This window comes from Calidris pugnax, unplaced genomic scaffold, assembly GCF_001431845.1.
Source record: "Calidris pugnax isolate Ruff unplaced genomic scaffold, ASM143184v1 scaffold15, whole genome shotgun sequence".
NCBI classification, from domain to species: Eukaryota; Metazoa; Chordata; class Aves; order Charadriiformes; family Scolopacidae; genus Calidris; species Calidris pugnax.
In genome coordinates this window covers 10,916,946-10,934,344 of record NW_015090774.1, presented here as the reverse complement: position 1 = coordinate 10,934,344, position 17,399 = coordinate 10,916,946, and the positions used below count along the sequence as shown (strand labels likewise).

The following is a 17,399-nucleotide window of genomic DNA, read 5'->3' as shown; positions in this document are numbered from 1 at the left end:
GGTGGGGGGGGGGTGAGCATATTATAACATAAAAACATGTGTCATTTAGCTTAAACACTCTAAAATGGAAATTTCTATATCTCAACATGTTTTTTTACTTCTATAACCAATTGGGTCATCTTTGATAAATTTTCCAGTTGCTGATTTCAGGCAAGGATTGTAGTTTTAATATAAGCAAGTTTAAGCAAGCTAGTATGTAAGTATGAGTGTTGACTAGCTTCAGCGCTGAATTTGAAGAAACAGCCCAATATCAAGTAGCAGCTTTACATAACATTTACTCTTTATATAGCCAATAATTGTTTAAATAAGTAAACAAACTCACATTTTATGGTTCCTTTTGAACGGACTTTGACTTGACTGTGCCACCATTTGTCCCATAGTCAATTTGAGATCTGTGCGCTAGCATGTAAAAGACTCATACAAGGGTCTGTATTACCACGTAACAGTCTCCTCACAAAAAGGACTGACCTAAGTCATGATACAGCAGAAAATCCACTGTAACCCTGCACAAAGCTACCACCACCTTGCGATCTCAGGCCAGCACCCAGTGACAGCTTGTGTTCTGTGCCTCATCCAGGGAATGGGAAGCAATAGCAATTACTCAGGCTTTACAGTGGGTTTAAGAGGGGTGGAACGGTGCTTGAAAGGTCCTCCGGGAACTTGACAGACTAATTATTGCACCTGAAAATACTTCCAACGTAATAAATAAATCTTGAGGGCTCCCTGACAGCAGACAACAGCTCCTCACGGGAGCACTCGGCCCATTTCCTGAGTGACTCGATGCCACGTCACTCTAACTAGGATGTGTAAATAGCTATCTTTGGATAAAAAGTAGCATTTAGCAATCACTTCCAAGGAGAATCTGAGTTGTAATAGCTACAGCACTAAAGCTGGGTCGAGGTTAGGTCAGAGTGCCACCCCAGTCACCCCTCTGTAGAGGATACAGATCCTGGATGCCTCTAGCTCCAGGCCAGTCACTTCCCCAGGGCCTTACTCCTCTGCCAGCCTTACAAAAATTAAATCTTTCATAAAGCTCTTACTGAAAGATGCAAAGGGTCTCATGTATTTGTTTCTCATGATCGTGTTTTAATATTAATGGAAAGATTTAAAAATTTAACCTTCAAGATCATCTAGTCCAACTATCAACCTAACTCTGACAAAAAAAACATCACTAAACCATGTCCCCCAGCGCCATGTCAACCCGTCTTTTGAACACTCCAGGGATGGTGCCTCAACCAATTCCCTGGACAGCCCATTCCAATGTCAGATAAAAATTTTTTCCTAATATCCAACCTGAACCTCCCCTGGCACAACTTGAGGCTGTTTCCTCTTGTCCTGTCTCCTGTGACTTGGGAGAAGAGACCGACCCCAGCTTCTCTACACCCTCCTTTCAGGTGGTTGTAGAGAGCGATAAGGTCTCCCCTCAGCCTCCTTTTCTCTGGGCTGAACACCCCCAGCTCCCTCAGCCTCTCCTCATAAGACTTGTGCTCCAGACCCCAACTTCATTGCCCTTCTCTGGACCCGCTCCAGCACCTCAATGTCTTTTTTGTGTTAAGGGGCCCAAAACTGGACCCAGTACTCGAGGTGAGGCCTCACCAGTGCCGAGTACAGGGGGACGATCACCTCTCGGGTCCTACTCACGACGCTGTTCCTGATACAGGCCAAGATACTGTTGGCCTTCTTGGCCACCTGGGCACACTGCTGGCTCATGTTCAGCCGACAGTCGACCAACACCCCCAGGTCCTTTTCTGTCAGGCAGCTCTCCAGCCACTCTTCCCCAGCCTGTAGCGCTGCAGGGGGCTGTTGTGACCCAGGTGCAGGACCCGGCACTCGGCCTTATTGAACCTCATCACCAAATGACATCAAACTAAGCTGCTTGATTGCAAAACCGTTCCTCAGGTTTTGAGGAACATTCAAATGCTTAAGTACCAGCTGCTTTGCATCAAGGCTGTCAATGATTTCAGCCCAGGCAGGAGGGAGCATGGGGAGGAGCAGGTCAGCTTGGGGTAACTGGGGAGCCTGAACTCACATCTGGGAGCAAAGCTTGAGGCAAGTCAGAATAAGTCGAGGGGCAAAGAACAGAGATGGTGAGGAGAGGAATAATGAAGAAGATCAGTGGAAAAGGGAGAAAAAGCTAAGGGAAGGAGAAAATGAAAAACTGTACCTGCATGGGGTCTCCTCACTGGCTGGGGAGGAACAGTAGAGCACTAACGTCTGGTTTCTCCACATCAGCAGCCAACCACCCTGGCTGCCAGGCTTGGACAAATCTGTGTTCAGCTCCATGCTCCATTTCCCCTTCCTGTCCTTGACAAAAAACACAGGCCCATGTGAGCACCATCCCCTGAGTCATTCCCAGGAAGACAATTGAGGAGCTCATGGTCAAAGGGAAAGCCTGAACACTGGTGACTGCCTGTAGGCATGCCGGGGTGGGAATAGTTATCACAGCCCTTAGGGACTTCATGGGATGGAGACAATTTATACAGATGTCCTTGCTTTAACACACATCAGACTTCATGGCCCCTGCTTAGTATCCAGCAGAGACTATATAAACATCTCAGTTCCAGTCACAAAAGCCAACCAAAATGAAAGTACGTATAAAAAGGAATTAATCCAACTCCTAAACACTGCACAGATACTTCAGTGAGTTGCTCCTAAAATGAGAAGAGACTGCAGATCAGTCTGATGTCTTACACTTACCCTCTGTCAAGGTTTTCTTCACGGGCAGTGTAAAGTCTGTGCAGATTTCTTTCCAGCATCCAATGCTAAAAACAATGAATAACCAAGATAACAGGAAAAGTCAACATTTTGCTGATGAAAGTTCAATTTAAAGAAGACTACAGGTTTAGATATCCAAAGAGCATACTTTTAAAAAACCCTGTTCCTCTTTTTGGTGAGTTTTCAGTCTAAACCTGAAAATCAACACAAGTGTTCATAGTGCCTTCTACTTCAGATGAGCAACAAAGCAAGTAGAAACTAAAAGCGAAACGCCATGTATTTCGTGCATGCCTGAGGAATGACGCTCTCTGTACGATGACGGCAGCAGATTTTTCTGGTTTTCCTCTTAAAATGTATTTGCTCAAGTGGGAGTAAAAAACTTTGCAAGACAACATTGTTTTGAAAAACACAGAAAAGACATTCATATGGATACACAAGGGCATAAACTGACGTAAGCACAAAGCAGCCCCCTAACGGATCCAAGGTTAAAAAAAACTAGCCAAGTGACACGTACATCCTTCCAGCCTGTGCTACTTCGGCGTAACTGTTCAGTCACCGTTGCTCTCTGATGTATGTCATTCATGATTTGCCCCCACAACCCTCATTCTACCCAAGTGAAATCCCTCTCACTCCAGCTTCATGTGCCACCTCTTTCACTTGTTCTTCTAATGTAGGAACTGAACTAGTTGCTTTGTTCATCTGGAGTCACATGAACCACAACTTTCACCAAAAACGTGTAAAATCTAGCAGTTTTAATACAATGGCACATTTAGATGTCCTCAAAGGTTCCTTGAATGTGTGTTGTCACTGAGCAGAGCTAAGGCCAAAAGCACCAGAGGAGGCTCAAAGCAAGCCACAGAAGCCCATGTCCATGAGTTTAAATGTAACTGTTTAAATTAATGTACAAACAGATGGTTTTCTGCTGTAGTTTGGAGCCCCTGAGTATATGTCCTGGCTGTGCTTTTTGCTGCACTTCAAAAAATGGGCTATGGGCAAGGTGTCCAGAGGCCACATCAAGGTCATTTGTCGAACCCTGACCTTGCCTCCAGCAAACAACCTGTGCCCATCCAGTGGAAAGGCTCTTCACATCCTTCCTTAGGATGAACTGCGTGACACAAATCCACACCCTCTCTTTTCCACTTGGAAAAGGTAGTTTTCACAGGGAATAACATTCCTGCCCACAACATCCAAATGTATATATACAATCAATCTCCTGGTTTTGCTATGAATTTACCAATACAGGAAATTGTTCTTTTAAGTTACAGGAGCAAAAATATACTTCATTGCAGGTTACTAAAAACATTGGTCTTGTTACACGAATTTTGGATAATAATGATACAAAAGCATTTTTTTTAATTTACTTACTAAACTTTCCCAGGCTGAAAACACAACTTTATAAGCTCTTATAATTTCTCCTCCAATACAGAGGAGATGATGTACTGTAAGTATTTTCTGCCCCTTGACGGTTCTTTGCTGTTTTCTTTAACTGTAGAGCAGCCTGGCTATCTGCCATACTTTCTGGTGTGCAAGAATAACATCCCCTGCACCCAAAAAGAAGTGATAAAGTTTTCCAATGATCTGCACAGCACAAGTGTACTTGCGATCAGACTTCTCAGAATTGCACTCATTTACAGCTCATTAACTCAATACTCGACAAAAGCCAGTGTATAATCATATACATACACTCTATCAGCAAGAAAAAAAGTGATCTATGTTTATATCCAAATCACAATTTTTTTTCCGTTCTTTATAAGAAAAAAAATCAAATGGGACTTTGAACACACAAGAAAGGAAGAAACAGCTCCCACTTACCATCTGTTATGCTTTAAATAGTCCATTGTTTAGTAATGACAGCAATAGATATGCTGTCTTTTAGCAAAAAAACCCACACCCACCCAAGCCTCATTATAAATCAAAGCATAATTCCTTTTGGACATTTAAGGCTCATGGGTACACATACAATAAAATCTGCTCTAATTTATTACTTGTATACTTGCATTATGAATCATGCAAGTGTATGAATATTTCTACTGCACACAAAACCAAGCTGCATTTGTATATTTTAAAAGGTAAACGAGGTTTCTTTTCCAAGAAAGAATAATTAGATCTTCATGAAAATAGCTCGGCACTGAGGAGGAAGCACTTTGTGGGCATTACTCCTGTTTCCAAGGAATTAATAGCAATTCCCTGAAATTTTTTAATTGCTAGGAAAAAAAATAAGAAATCCAGAAATGGTGAAATTCCTGAGAAACAGAGCATGAGACATTACTACTTCTCTGCCAACCAGCTGCCTCTCACACCTTAATCCATGTTGCTCAGTCATCAGAAAGATGCCTCCCTCCTTTTCCTGGAATCAAGGGTTTCTTAAAAAAATAATTAATATGTATCTATACAAACAAACCATCTTTCATTTTATTTATAGTGACCGACAAAATGAAATGCCAGTCAAAGCTGTGGCTTTTAGACTTGCCTCCCACACATAAAGACAGCAGAAAATGGTCTGCTCGGTTCCTAGATGAAGCAATTGTAATTTCCCAACCTGAGCAGCGATCATCGTGGTGTTTTGACGGTTATTGCTACAGAGGCTGGTTAGTCACGTTGACGCAGCCAGAACAGCATTAGCCCTGTGGCACTCCGGGGAGGACCTCTGAAGATGGTTGGTTAACTCCTTCGAGGACAGCGGTTATTGCTCCTGAGCTGGCCGCAATTTTGCCGTTGCCTGTTGGCACAGGGGCTGGTGCACAGCCTCGTGTGCTTGTGTGAGGTCTGAACACGGCTGTAGGTTGACCACACTGGCCCGTCCAGCCATCACACACACTCTCAGCCCCTCCACTTGCACTCATTTGAAAGATGCACTGGTATCCTGCCTATGCAAATGTTATTTCCCAGCTCAGTGGCTTCAGAGGCAGGGATGTTCAGGGCACTCTGTGCCATTAATCTGCAGCGCAGCACCAGGGTTCTTCTCATTTTCACAACCAGAGAGCTTTTCAGTTTAGCGTTGAGGGACCCGTCTTTCTCTCACTGGATTCTCAATGAAGCAATACATGGACTTGCCAAGACCTTGCTGCTCTCTGGATAACAAGCATATGGAGTCTTGTGTACAACAAGTCTATTATTGTTTCAGTAACAACTAGCAGTGCATGCATTCTCCCTGGGGTACAGCAGTTAATGCTCTTTGAGTTCCTTTGCTTCTGGCTAGTCATCAGCATCAAAATTTATACTGGCCTCACAGTGTGCTAAACTTAGGGGGAAAAAAAAAAAGCTATCGTTAGTACTGTGTTCAGATAGGAACACAGTATTAATGGAAAAGGAAAAAAAAAATGTGCAGAGGAGTCCTGGATGTCTTCCACAGTTGCTGAATTCATTTTGCAGATACAGATTTGACATCTAAGATCCTGTACCTAATGTGATTCGCATACTGCACGCTAAACCGCAGAGCCACACCACAGTGTTCATCAACTACTGTATCACTGATGAAGTTATCTTGATAAACAGGTCACAAATGCATCAAATCTATTTTTCTCTTTTCATTAAGAACTAAAAAACCTTACAGAATAGAAATGGTATCCCAGGAGTCCCACAAAGACAGGTCTGCTGGGTCTGAAAGCATCTTACGCATTTCCAATAGCCAACATTCTCATTTTTCCACTACTGCCTTTTTACATTGCAAAACAGTCTTAAGATGGGTACACGTCTTACATAAATAAAGCGCAATCCACATGAAAACCAAGTACAAAGCATTTGGCTGTGATCAGCACTTGTGATCATGTGGTTGGAGTTGATGAAATAGCGTCCTTTGAAGCACAGAGATTTAAAGTTCCTCCGGTGAACAGCACCGCATTTCAATGAGTGGATTCTCCCCACCCTAAACGCGACAGTTTTTCCCAGCTGATGGTTCTCTCTGAGGTTCCGGCCCCACTTGATATCATGCCAACAGCTTCTCCAGAATGAAGCGAAACAGCAGCTCAAGTTTTCACATACATTATAGTACTACATTAATAACCGAAAAATAAGTTTGTCTTCTTATCTCAAACTCTTACAGATAGCCATCACACCTGCTTAGTTTGTCTTCCCTTATACTTAAATTGTGGAGTCATCTTTCCCATGACAGACTGCATTTTCATTTGAATGCAAGCCAACTAAATTTGAGTATCTTGTTAGCATTTGCAGTTCATTGTAAAAGCTATATGTGGCTCTTGGTGATGACTGTCAAGGGAAATGTCACAATACAAGTTCTGAAATACAGATACTTTCCTGAATCACTGCTTCTGAATTTAAAACAAGTGAAAAAGCACCTTTGTGGCCTTCGCCTGATCTCTTATTTCATACCCCAGCTGGATCCTGCATTACAAAAATCCTCGGTAGTACTTTGCCTAACCTTGGCAGTCACTCCCCTGTAGAGGAGAAAGCAGAAGAGAAAAAGAAACAAAAAAAAAAAGAAGATTCTATCGAAAGTGTCTCTGCATAAAGAATTCAGGGAATGTAGGAGCACATTCAGCCTTTAGAGCACAAGACTAGAAAATAAGCTGGTTTCTACACTATAGTTGCCTTATTGTAGTGCGACCTGCTTATATCCTTAACCCTACTTTTTTTTTTGAAGTCTATGCATTTCCCTGCAGAAATACTGTGAAACTGTTAAGTGCTGTAACAATGCATACCTTCTGAGTGCTAAGAGCACAACTGCTACAGACTCCCACTGTCAAGGACTGTGATTTAACTTCTTGCTCGTTTTCTTCTTTTTTTTTTCTCCTCCAAGCTATCCCATTCCACAAAATCCCCATTCTGGAAGTAGATGGAGTTATCATTCACCAGAGCCTGGCAATAGCAAGATACCTTGCCAGAGAAACAGGTAACATATATTTGACTATTTTCTTGCTCTGTTCTACACCCACCTTTAATGCTCAGGAAAAATACGTCCAGCCACAGCAAAACCAGAAACAAACCAACACCTTGGTGGGCCCAACCAAGCAGAAGTCAATATCAGCATGGCAAGAGTGGTACCAGGGCTTTTCCCAGGCATGAACAGCTATAGTTATCAGCCTCTTGTTCCATCTGTAGTTTGTCTGCCAGTGCCAAGTGCCAGACACAGAAACGCAGCATACCAGGTAGGATGCTACCAGATAGGGGCCACTCGAAGAGCAATGGGTTAAAAAGCATCAAGGAGTGTTGTGCCATGGCATGCCCTTCTTCAGCAGCCTTCCTTACCATAATTTGGAGCCAGTTTTGCTTTCCGGGTGGGGGCTGCTGTGGTAATCCTGAAGGGATCTCAGGCTACATCTCCTGCAGTTGCAAGATCGGGAAGAAGCAACAGAGCAAGGACCATGCAGTAGGATGTCGCACGACAGGATTTTGAGTCACACAAATGTCAAATAGACAGCGAAAAAGAAAACCAAAAGAAGGTTAAAAGTACCAACCTGTAGTGTGAAATGCTACGATGTTCATAGCTAAAGTCACCTGGCTGAGCTTCATACTTACACTGTAAATGTGTACACCTAAGGAAAAACTCAGAAATAATCTCCTTCAGTCTGACTGAGTTTCCCCTCTGCATACAATACCTGGGGTTTGGGCTGACTTCTCCAGCCAATAACCTTTATATTCAGCTGTCACTGCACGACAGAAAGCATGTACCTGCGGCTCCCCTAAGGCTCTCAGGGCAGTTTTACCTGGAGCTAAGCTTTGAGCTGCCAGGCTAAGCAGAGAGATGACCAAGGGGAGGAGAAGGTTTTGGAAGCATTAGAGACTATCAGAGTCAGCAGGCAGAGCGCTCTGAAGCAGATTTAGACAACAATTCTGAGCTGGCGGAGAGATTAGATCAGATGGTGACATCACTTGTATCTTTAAATACTTACATGCTGTGGAAGTACTCAACTGGGTAGATAAAGTGATATAAGACTTAATAATACAAGTAAATCAAAGTGAGTAGTCAGGGTTTGGTTTAGGTCAGCAAGCTATCATTCAAAGCCATTTGCAAAACTAGCCTGGCTGTGTTTGTGGTGTGCTGAACATCAGCAAATTAAAGAATGGGGCGGGGAAGTGAGTACTATCCTCCTTTTTTACACTCTGAGCAAAGAGATGTAACCTGCCTTTCAAAATACCTCACATTTTCCAACTGAGGAAATGGGCAGAAGGGCAGAGCTTTATTCTTCAAGGCACCAGCACAACATACTTTCAAGCATGTCTGTGGCACTGTGTTCCTGCCAATTTCCTCCATCCTCGATACAATCTACTCCTTGCAAGAGAAGGGAATGACGAGCATCAACCTGGGTAATGAGAAACTATGAGAAAGCTCACCTTCCACCCACACTGTCTCCCTCCCTGTCTCCTGTCGGGAGGCTCATCTGGAGCTGCTGCTCCTTTTACGGTCTGAAGTTCTGACTTGGGCATTCCCTCAATAACTTGTCCATCATCTTGCGACAGCCACAAAAGCTGGGGTTCTGGAGCAAACTCAGAGCACGCTCTTCTCCTTTCAGTGTTAGGCACACTCTCAGCTACAGCAGGGAAAAAAGCATGCATGGAAGGGGAAAAAAAAAAACAAACATTTTCAAATTCATCACGAAAGCTTGCTGCTTTTGCTGCTAAGTCTGAGTACGTGTCATTAAGCCTTCAAAATTAAGCAATGGCATTGTTAGGTGACTGTCACTAACAACTCTTTGCTGAAGGCTCACAGAACTTGATGCCCAGGAGGAGGGGCACAGCCCTTGCCCTAAAAAGCATAGTTTCAATAAGGGAGATGACTTGGCAGAGGATGGGGAGATGATTTATAGGAGCCACAGAGGTGAGACTTAAAGAACGCAGAGGGGAAGAAAAGGATGAGCTGAACCTGCACAGCAGTGAAAGAATGAACACGGGTCTGTGGAATGAGTGAGGGGAAAAAGTAACAGCACTGAGAAGATTGCACTTTGGCAAGCCAAAGGGCAGCAGGTGAGGAAAGCAGATCTGTAAACAAGGCAAGGTTCAACTAAGGTGCCTGAATACCATAAGGTAAGAAAAAAGCCAACAGGATGTCACTAGGAGGTTCAAAATGGGGCTGAACAGGCAGGACAGAGGGAAAGAAAAGCAGACTCACAGCAGCACTTTTGGAGGTTGTTTTGAGAGCTGGAAAGACTGTGAGATGGAGAAAGACATTGAAAGCTGGGATAGGGAAAGATTAACAGAAGGGAATTAGTGCTGACCCTCACTGAACGCCCTGGGATGGTAGAAAGCAGAGAGAAGGATAAGAAGGATAAGAAGCAGTAGTCAGCCCGTGGGCTCGGGTGATGGAAAAAACAACTCACTACTTCAGATAGCTACGTGAGGCTGGATGGGGAAAAAAAGCAAAGGTAAATGAGATTGCATCTGGATGCAAGGAGTCAAATGCATGTTGTTAGCACCAAAAACGCCCTGAAGAGCATGTTTATGGAAATGTTTATGTTTATGGAAATGTTCCCAGAGAACAGAATTTACCTTTGGGGCATGAAAAATACCTGCCAACGCTGTCTGTAACCTCCCTTCATGTGTTTGCTTCCCACAGGTCTGGCAGGTCAGACGCCTGTGGAACAGGCACTAGCTGATGCCATTGTGGACACCATAGACGATTTCATGACACTGTTCCCTTGGGCAGAGAAAAACCAGGACGTGAGAGTAAGACAATCACTAATTAAAAAAAAAAGATAGCACATAAGCCATAACTCTATATCTGAGCATCTCCTCTGGAGAAACTGACATGTGCCAACTTCTGGGTCCATCAGCTCACCTCAGCCAAGCTGAGCTGGAGGAGCTCTGTGCTTCCTCTTCCAGACTAATCCAGCCAAGGCCTTCTCCTCCCTCCCGCCTCTTCCTTCACTAGATTTTTTTCACCCTCGGTGGAAGCAATGACGAGGCCATCATGAGCCACCCCTCACCAGTTCACTTTGAATCAAAGGTGCCACACGTGCACCCATCAAACTGCTCTTCAAGGGGCAAAGACAGGACACTTCATGCCAGCAGGCAGCGTGTAATACCTGCATCTTGCTGCAAACAGAATAAGTGCAAATCTTTCTCTTTTTGCTAACTGAGTGGGATTAACAGTTCCTTCCCATCTTCCTTTTGCACTTCTGCATCTTGATTTCTACTTGGTTTTTAATAAGTACCAACCGTCAATAACATCAGCTGCCAGGGACAGATGCTCTTCAAACAGTGGGGTGGTGAAGGACAGTGGACACTGATGGAGAGGGGAAGTAGGACATCCCTCCCTCTCACTGCAGCCATTGGCCATGCTCTCCAGACCCTCATTTCCCTCATCTCACTCCTCTGCAGTGCTTCTGCAAATACTGACCCCAGGCTAACAGGCTGCCATGGCTACTTTAACACATGGTCATGGGCAATTCCTGCAGCATTTGGGGTTGGGTTTTTTTTTTTTTTGGCATTAGTCCAGTCCCTCTCACCAGAGCCCCAAATGCAAGCATGCAGATCAGCTGCTGGGGGAAGAGGGTGATGGAAGAGTTAACTCCAGTGTTACAATGGCTCCACACAAAGCTCTAACCCAAGCAGATGACCTGACCCTTGTAGGACAGGGGTAATCCAACAACAGGTTTCACTGTTAACTACCAGTGCAGCCACCTGCCCTTTGTTCAAAGATAACATTTCAGATAGACGAGAGTATCTTATTAAAGAAACCACAGACTACAAAATGTGGACTAAAACTCATAATAAACAATGTAACAATATGAAAGTGCTCTGAAATCTTGCAGGGGAAAATCTGAAAGTGCAATATGAATTACTTAATCGCTCAGTGATTTCCTGAAGTTTTCTCATTTGGGAAGGGGAGATTGACTCATGATTTTTAATCATTTATGAACAGCCCCACTGTTGCTAATGCGTTAGCCCAGAAGCAGCTCTGCTGCCACGGTACTCCTACCCCTTTTCAGGGAAACTCCCACGAAAACGCCTGCGTGTGTCCCAGCTCGTACTCAAGCACTTCTCCAAAATAAGGACCCAGATCCTGTCACCGGTGATTAATTTAAAAGAGAAAAGAGTTCACAGGCAACTCTTCTATGCCTGTACGCACGTATGCATGCAAGGGAGCGTTTTGGGGCTAAGGAAGATCGAGAAACTGACTTTCTGGAAGTCTCGTAAAATTTTCCTCACTGTGAGCTGCTCTCCCTCCCTCCTCCTGGGTCCACTGCCGCCACCTTGTGGTAGAAGTGGCACCTCCTGGTTTCACAAGGCCAGATTTAACTCATGTACACACAGTGAAGCAGAAAAGTCAGAAAACTTCCCCAGGCCCGACAAGGGACTAGAGGAACACACATCCCTCAGAAAAGATGAAAGGATGTGTTATGCTATACAGCCAGTAGCCAACAGAAAGTCAAGCGAGGTTAAAGGAAGCAGAGATGGAAGGTGCCCATAGAAGTTCCTTCTGTGCAAGGCTCTCCCTTCACCCTACCTCCCTCCCTCCCCCCAAAAAAATATAATAGCTGGCATCACAACAGCTTTGCCATACACACACATTGCTGGAGAGCTCCAGGGTTGAGACAAGTACGTTCTGCTACTCCAAAAGGTGGATCCTGGTCACGTCACTACCAGACTGATGGGTTGGTTGCATACTTCTGTATTCGGGGAGGTCATTACCAGCATGATCACACAATAGTTTGGGTTTGTTTTTTTTTTTTTTTGCAGGGAGGGCAGGGGAACTTCCCTTAAAAAAGGAAATGCTACAGCACCAAATACAAATATGAAATTTCTGGACTGCAAATTTCTGGCCATTACTTGCAGTCACAACATTCAGTTACTAAAACCGACAGCAGAAAATTATGTCAAATCTTGAAACATGTCTGCAGAAGTACTGACCATTTAGGCTGCTGCCTCTTTGAATTATGTTTTTTCATTAACCTGAATTTAAAAGTTGTTGAAATAATTCCATTCCTGCATACCAGTGCTTATTTAACCAAGCCTGAGCGTGTTCCTCCAAAATTAGGCCAAATGCATTGACCGCACAAATTGTGCCACATGGGTCAGATCAGATGATCACAACAGTTTGCAATCTCAACTGCTTCCATGCAGGTGAGAAAACCAGAAACAGTTTTTTTCTTTAAAGGAAACAACTAATTCTTCAAAAGTGGCCTCAAAACTTTCTGCTATGGGAAACAGCTAGCAGAGAGCCACCACCATCATACACAGACTCACCCTTCATCCATTAACATACAAATACTAATGCCCACATCCTTCAAAAACATGTTTTAAGCACCTCAATTCTCATTACTGTGGAGACAAAAAAAGGAGAATAACCTGCTAACAGAAAAGGTCAAAGATAAAGCCAACAAAAGTTCAAAACCCAGGTTCCACATCTCACACGAGAAGGTCTGGCAAGGAAAAATAACTGGCCCACATCTGACTGACAGCAGGAAAGACTGAGCTTAAGGGATTCTGAAAATTTGACACACCATACTCTAGAAAACCTAACATCCCACCAAAATATGACCACAAAACATTGGGAATATATTTTGTAGATGGATTTTTCCCAAATCCATGGCAGGGCTACTGTCTTACCACCGCTGGGTGGTTATTAGCAGAGATAAATGAGCAGCATCTCCCCACACAGCATGTCTCAGCACCCAGGAGCTCTCAGGTGCTCATTAAGAGAGCAACTGGCTTAACCCAAGGCTCACTGAGCCAGGAATGCTCTCTTTTGGGCATCTCACCCATTTAATGGGTAATTATCTCAGCTTTCCAAAATTCTATAGCACCCCTTTGCATGTATCCAAATGACAGTTACCTCTGCGTTTCTTTACTCATCTTAAATAATTGCTATTTGCTGTATTAATCCTGATTTGCGTGTTAATAAACTCCTTCTTCCAAAGCAAACTGAGAGGACTTTAAAATTTGGGTCAGACCACATGATTTCACTGTCACTTTTTTCAGATTTCAGCTTTCTTTTTCACAAGTAAGAAACCCAAAAATTTCGTTTTGCTGTGCTTAACATATTGGTGTGCATCTTTGTGTTTCTCTCTTCCCTCAGAAAAAAGCATTTGATGATATTCTCACCAACAAAGCACCTGAGTTACTGAAAGATTTGGATACCTTCTTGGGCGATAACAAGTGGCTGGTAGGAAAGTCTGTAAGTATAATTTTTGTTTCTCCCATTACAATCAGGTTGCCAGTAAAATATATTCATTGACTATTGTTGAATTCCTGTATTTCAGGCCAGCCCATGAAACAACTCTCCCCACTCTGTTAATTCTTTGTTCTTACCAATACACAGTTGGTTGCTCAATTGTACAGTGAAAACTGGTTTCCATACCATTAGAAAAGTGAGGCAAACCAGGACTAGGAGCTGCATTTGCTAAACCAGTTTAGAAGCATGTTGGTACAAAACATGATAAATGCCTTTGTGCCAGTCAATAGAGATAGGAGTTGTTTAGAACTCATAATCATTGCTCAATTTATACAACAATATGAAAAAAACCTTAAGAAAATGCGATACCTGTTTTTACCCAAACTGTTTGGGAACTAATCAAAACACTTTTCTGCAGCACAGTTTCAGCAGGAAAGATTAATAGTACAGTGCAGGTAATATTTGTAGCAAGGGTTTTATCTAATAATTTTTTACTCGTCAAGCCTTGCACTGCAATTCAGTTACTACTTCTGTAACCAACCACAAAACCAACACAAACCAGATCAATTCATGTTTCATTTCTGCAGTTTACCGGGAATATTAGCAGTCCCAGCTTCTGAGATTACCAACTAAAATTGACTGCTTTCTCTCCCATTTCCACCAGGTAACGTGGGCTGATTTCTACTGGGATGTGTGCAGTACGACCCTTCTGTCCTGTAAACCTGACCTGGCAGACAACTACCCCAGGCTTTTGGCTCTGCGGGACAGAGTGCAAGCACTTCCAGCTATTGCAGCCTGGATCCAGAAAAGACCCAAGACCATAATGTAGATCAGCTGTTCAGACTGGAAAAAAAAAAACCCAAATGCATGTTTAGTTTTCAACATGACAGACGCTCTAAATTATTAATTTTAGAATTGTTTAAATTAATTTCAGACGGGTATGCTATATCGAATCGAAGTCTACCACTTGTATCCATTTATAGGAGAGAATCTATAAAGCTAATTTAGTGGAGCAGAGCCTGAGGGAGAGATGTGGTTTCAACAACGTTGCCCCCCACTACTAATAAAGTGCTTGATCAACCCAATTAATGTTCTGTGGGCTCTCAAAGGGAGATGAATAAACCTTCCCGGAGAGTTGTAACCTCAACAATACTTTGTTTATTGTAGACTTTCAATTCGGAGCAAAGCAGGCTAATACATTTGTGGGAAGACTAAGGTCACAAAGCAAAAGATAAAGAACAGAAAAAAATAAATAAAAAAAAAAGAAAGAAAAAAGACCCATTTAGTCAACAAACTTCAAGCTCCTCAAGCAGCCCACACCAGCATCAGTTCTCCCCAAGCATACCAGCTGCAACAACATTCAGCAGCTCATTATCTTACTTCCAGTAAGTAGCAGACACAAACTGGGGGACAAACCAGTTTGTTCTTCTGCCACTGGGGAAAACAACTAGGTGGATATCCCAGCAACGTGGAGAGTTGTAGATGCAAGCAGTTTACACAAACTCAAGGGGAGACAAGTGCTTGCAAGAGGACTCTGGTGTCTGGTGTAAGCAGATAAACCACAACCAACTTGGGTAATCCCGTGGGCTGAATACAGCCACTGTTGAGGAAGTACTTCCCTCACCACTTGCTTCTCCCCCCACCATCTTATTTCATTGAATCATACGAGTGACACCAACCAGCCACCAGCAGTTCAGAGACAAACCAGGTATTGGCAGAACTGAAAGCAAAGTCCAATCTTTTGCTTATTCCAATATGGTACCTCCACCTTCTTTGCAATTCCTGGCATGCTTCGTTCCAGCTCTATGGATTTTTTCCTTCTTCAGTTCCCACTCTCTTCTTCAGCAACAGGCTACAGATTTCTTTTTTTTTCTTTTTTTTTTTTGGCTCTGTACATCTTTCCCAACCAGAGACACAGAATCACAGAACTGCTGAGGTTCAAGGGACCTCTGAAGGCCATCTGGTCCAAACCCACTGCTCAAGCAGGGCCACCAAGATCCAGCTGCCCAGGACTGTGTCCAGACAGCTTCTGAATATTTCCAAGGATGATGACTCTACAATCTCTTAAAACTCCCAAACAAAGAGGGTAGAACAGCCATAGTAAACAAACAAACAAAAAAGCCAGAAACACCTACGAGCTTCATAGCACTTAAAGACACTGACCCCCGGGGTGTGATTGTTTAAGGAGGAACCAACTGCTCAGCCAGACCACATTCACTGATTACACACCGAAACACCACTCAAACCAAACCACAGACAGGTGGTAACATGCAAATGCAATGGGCTGAGTTGGGCTAGGATAACACTCAGCTGAAACAGACAACCTCATCAACTGCAGCATTTAAACACTTGTGTTTGTCTGTTAAATCCCACTATTTGGTCAAAAAAAAAAAAAAACACCCAAGTGGAATTAAAGAATTAAATCTTACCCTTCTCCCTTACACCAGGGCAGAGCTGACATTCCCATGTGTTCACCCTATTCCAGCTGTGCATTTTGGAATGTACAACACAGCCACAAATGCCTAGTAACAGCTAGGTATAGTTCATACTGTGAAAATATTTTTAAAGCTTTCATTTTCCGTCCATTTTTTACTTAGAGAAAGCCTGCATGGTTGGAAAAAATGCCCACAGCCATAACCCAAACAAAAACCCTGATGCCCACCTCACAGATCACTTGACTACTCAACTAGCAGCATCCAAAGACAGGCTGAAATACTGAGCAACCATGGACTCCAGCTCCTCTTCCCCACTCTCCATATAAAACCGTTTAAGTTCCTTCAAAAGACCCAACAAGTGTCTTCTAACTGTTATAGCCAAATATAGAAACGTGTTAACTAACTAGCAATCCCATATTGCAAACCAGAGTGAATTCTAGAATCACAGAATCTTCTAGGTTGGAAGGGACCTTAAAGATCATCTTGTCCAACCGTCAACCTAACTCACAAAAATAGACACCCACACAACAAACAAGAAGCAATGGAGTCCTCTGAGAGATTCAGCCTGGTACAGATTTGCTGAGCTCTGCACAGAGCAGCTGAAGCTTTGACAGAGGGCAGGGGCAATAAGGACTTCCCCATACTCTGCTTCCCCCAGCTTCTAACAAAGCAGCAATCTACATCTTTACTCTGGAGTTCAAAAGACCAGATTTTGGTCTTTTCCTCTGTCCAGAGAAATGGGCATTCTCCTCTCCCGCCTCCTCAAATCACAACCTTCCCAGCAGATCCTAAACTTCAGGTGGAAGCACACCTCATCACTGATAGCACTGAAGCTCTTCATTCCACTGAGATGAATTCATAGTTCACTGAAAAGCTGAAGAAGAGAGCAAGACATAAGCCATGTGGTCAGGGCACTTGATTGGCAGAGTGCAGCTCCGGTATCTACATCGAGGACTGACAAAAAAATTACAACCTGGGTGAAAAGTTTAACTTGGCAGGAATTCCGTTTTTATAATCAATATCCTAACACAACAGTGATTGGAGTATAAAGAAACATTAGTAATTAACTACTGCTGGATAAAGCCACATCAGTTCAACTGTTTGAAAGCCACCTATTTGATAGGCGTTTTATAACATGCAAGTTATCACTGCCCCCAAATAACCACAAAATGAGAACA

At 43.3% G+C, this 17,399-nt stretch overlaps 1 protein-coding gene across 1 annotated transcript in view; it reads left to right on the top strand.

Moving 5' to 3' along the window:
• The window catches only part of HPGDS (hematopoietic prostaglandin D synthase), a 30,710-nt gene extending 15,777 nt beyond the window's left edge, over positions 1-14,933 (top strand). Inside the window, exons 3-6 of the mRNA XM_014943259.1 lie at positions 7,472-7,564; positions 10,226-10,335; positions 13,691-13,789; positions 14,451-14,933. Coding sequence (XP_014798745.1) covers positions 7,472-7,564; positions 10,226-10,335; positions 13,691-13,789; positions 14,451-14,615 — 467 coding nt within the window. The 3' untranslated portion in view covers positions 14,616-14,933. The remainder of the gene's footprint in view (positions 1-7,471; positions 7,565-10,225; positions 10,336-13,690; positions 13,790-14,450) is intronic.
• Positions 14,934-17,399: the final 2,466 nt, after the last annotated feature.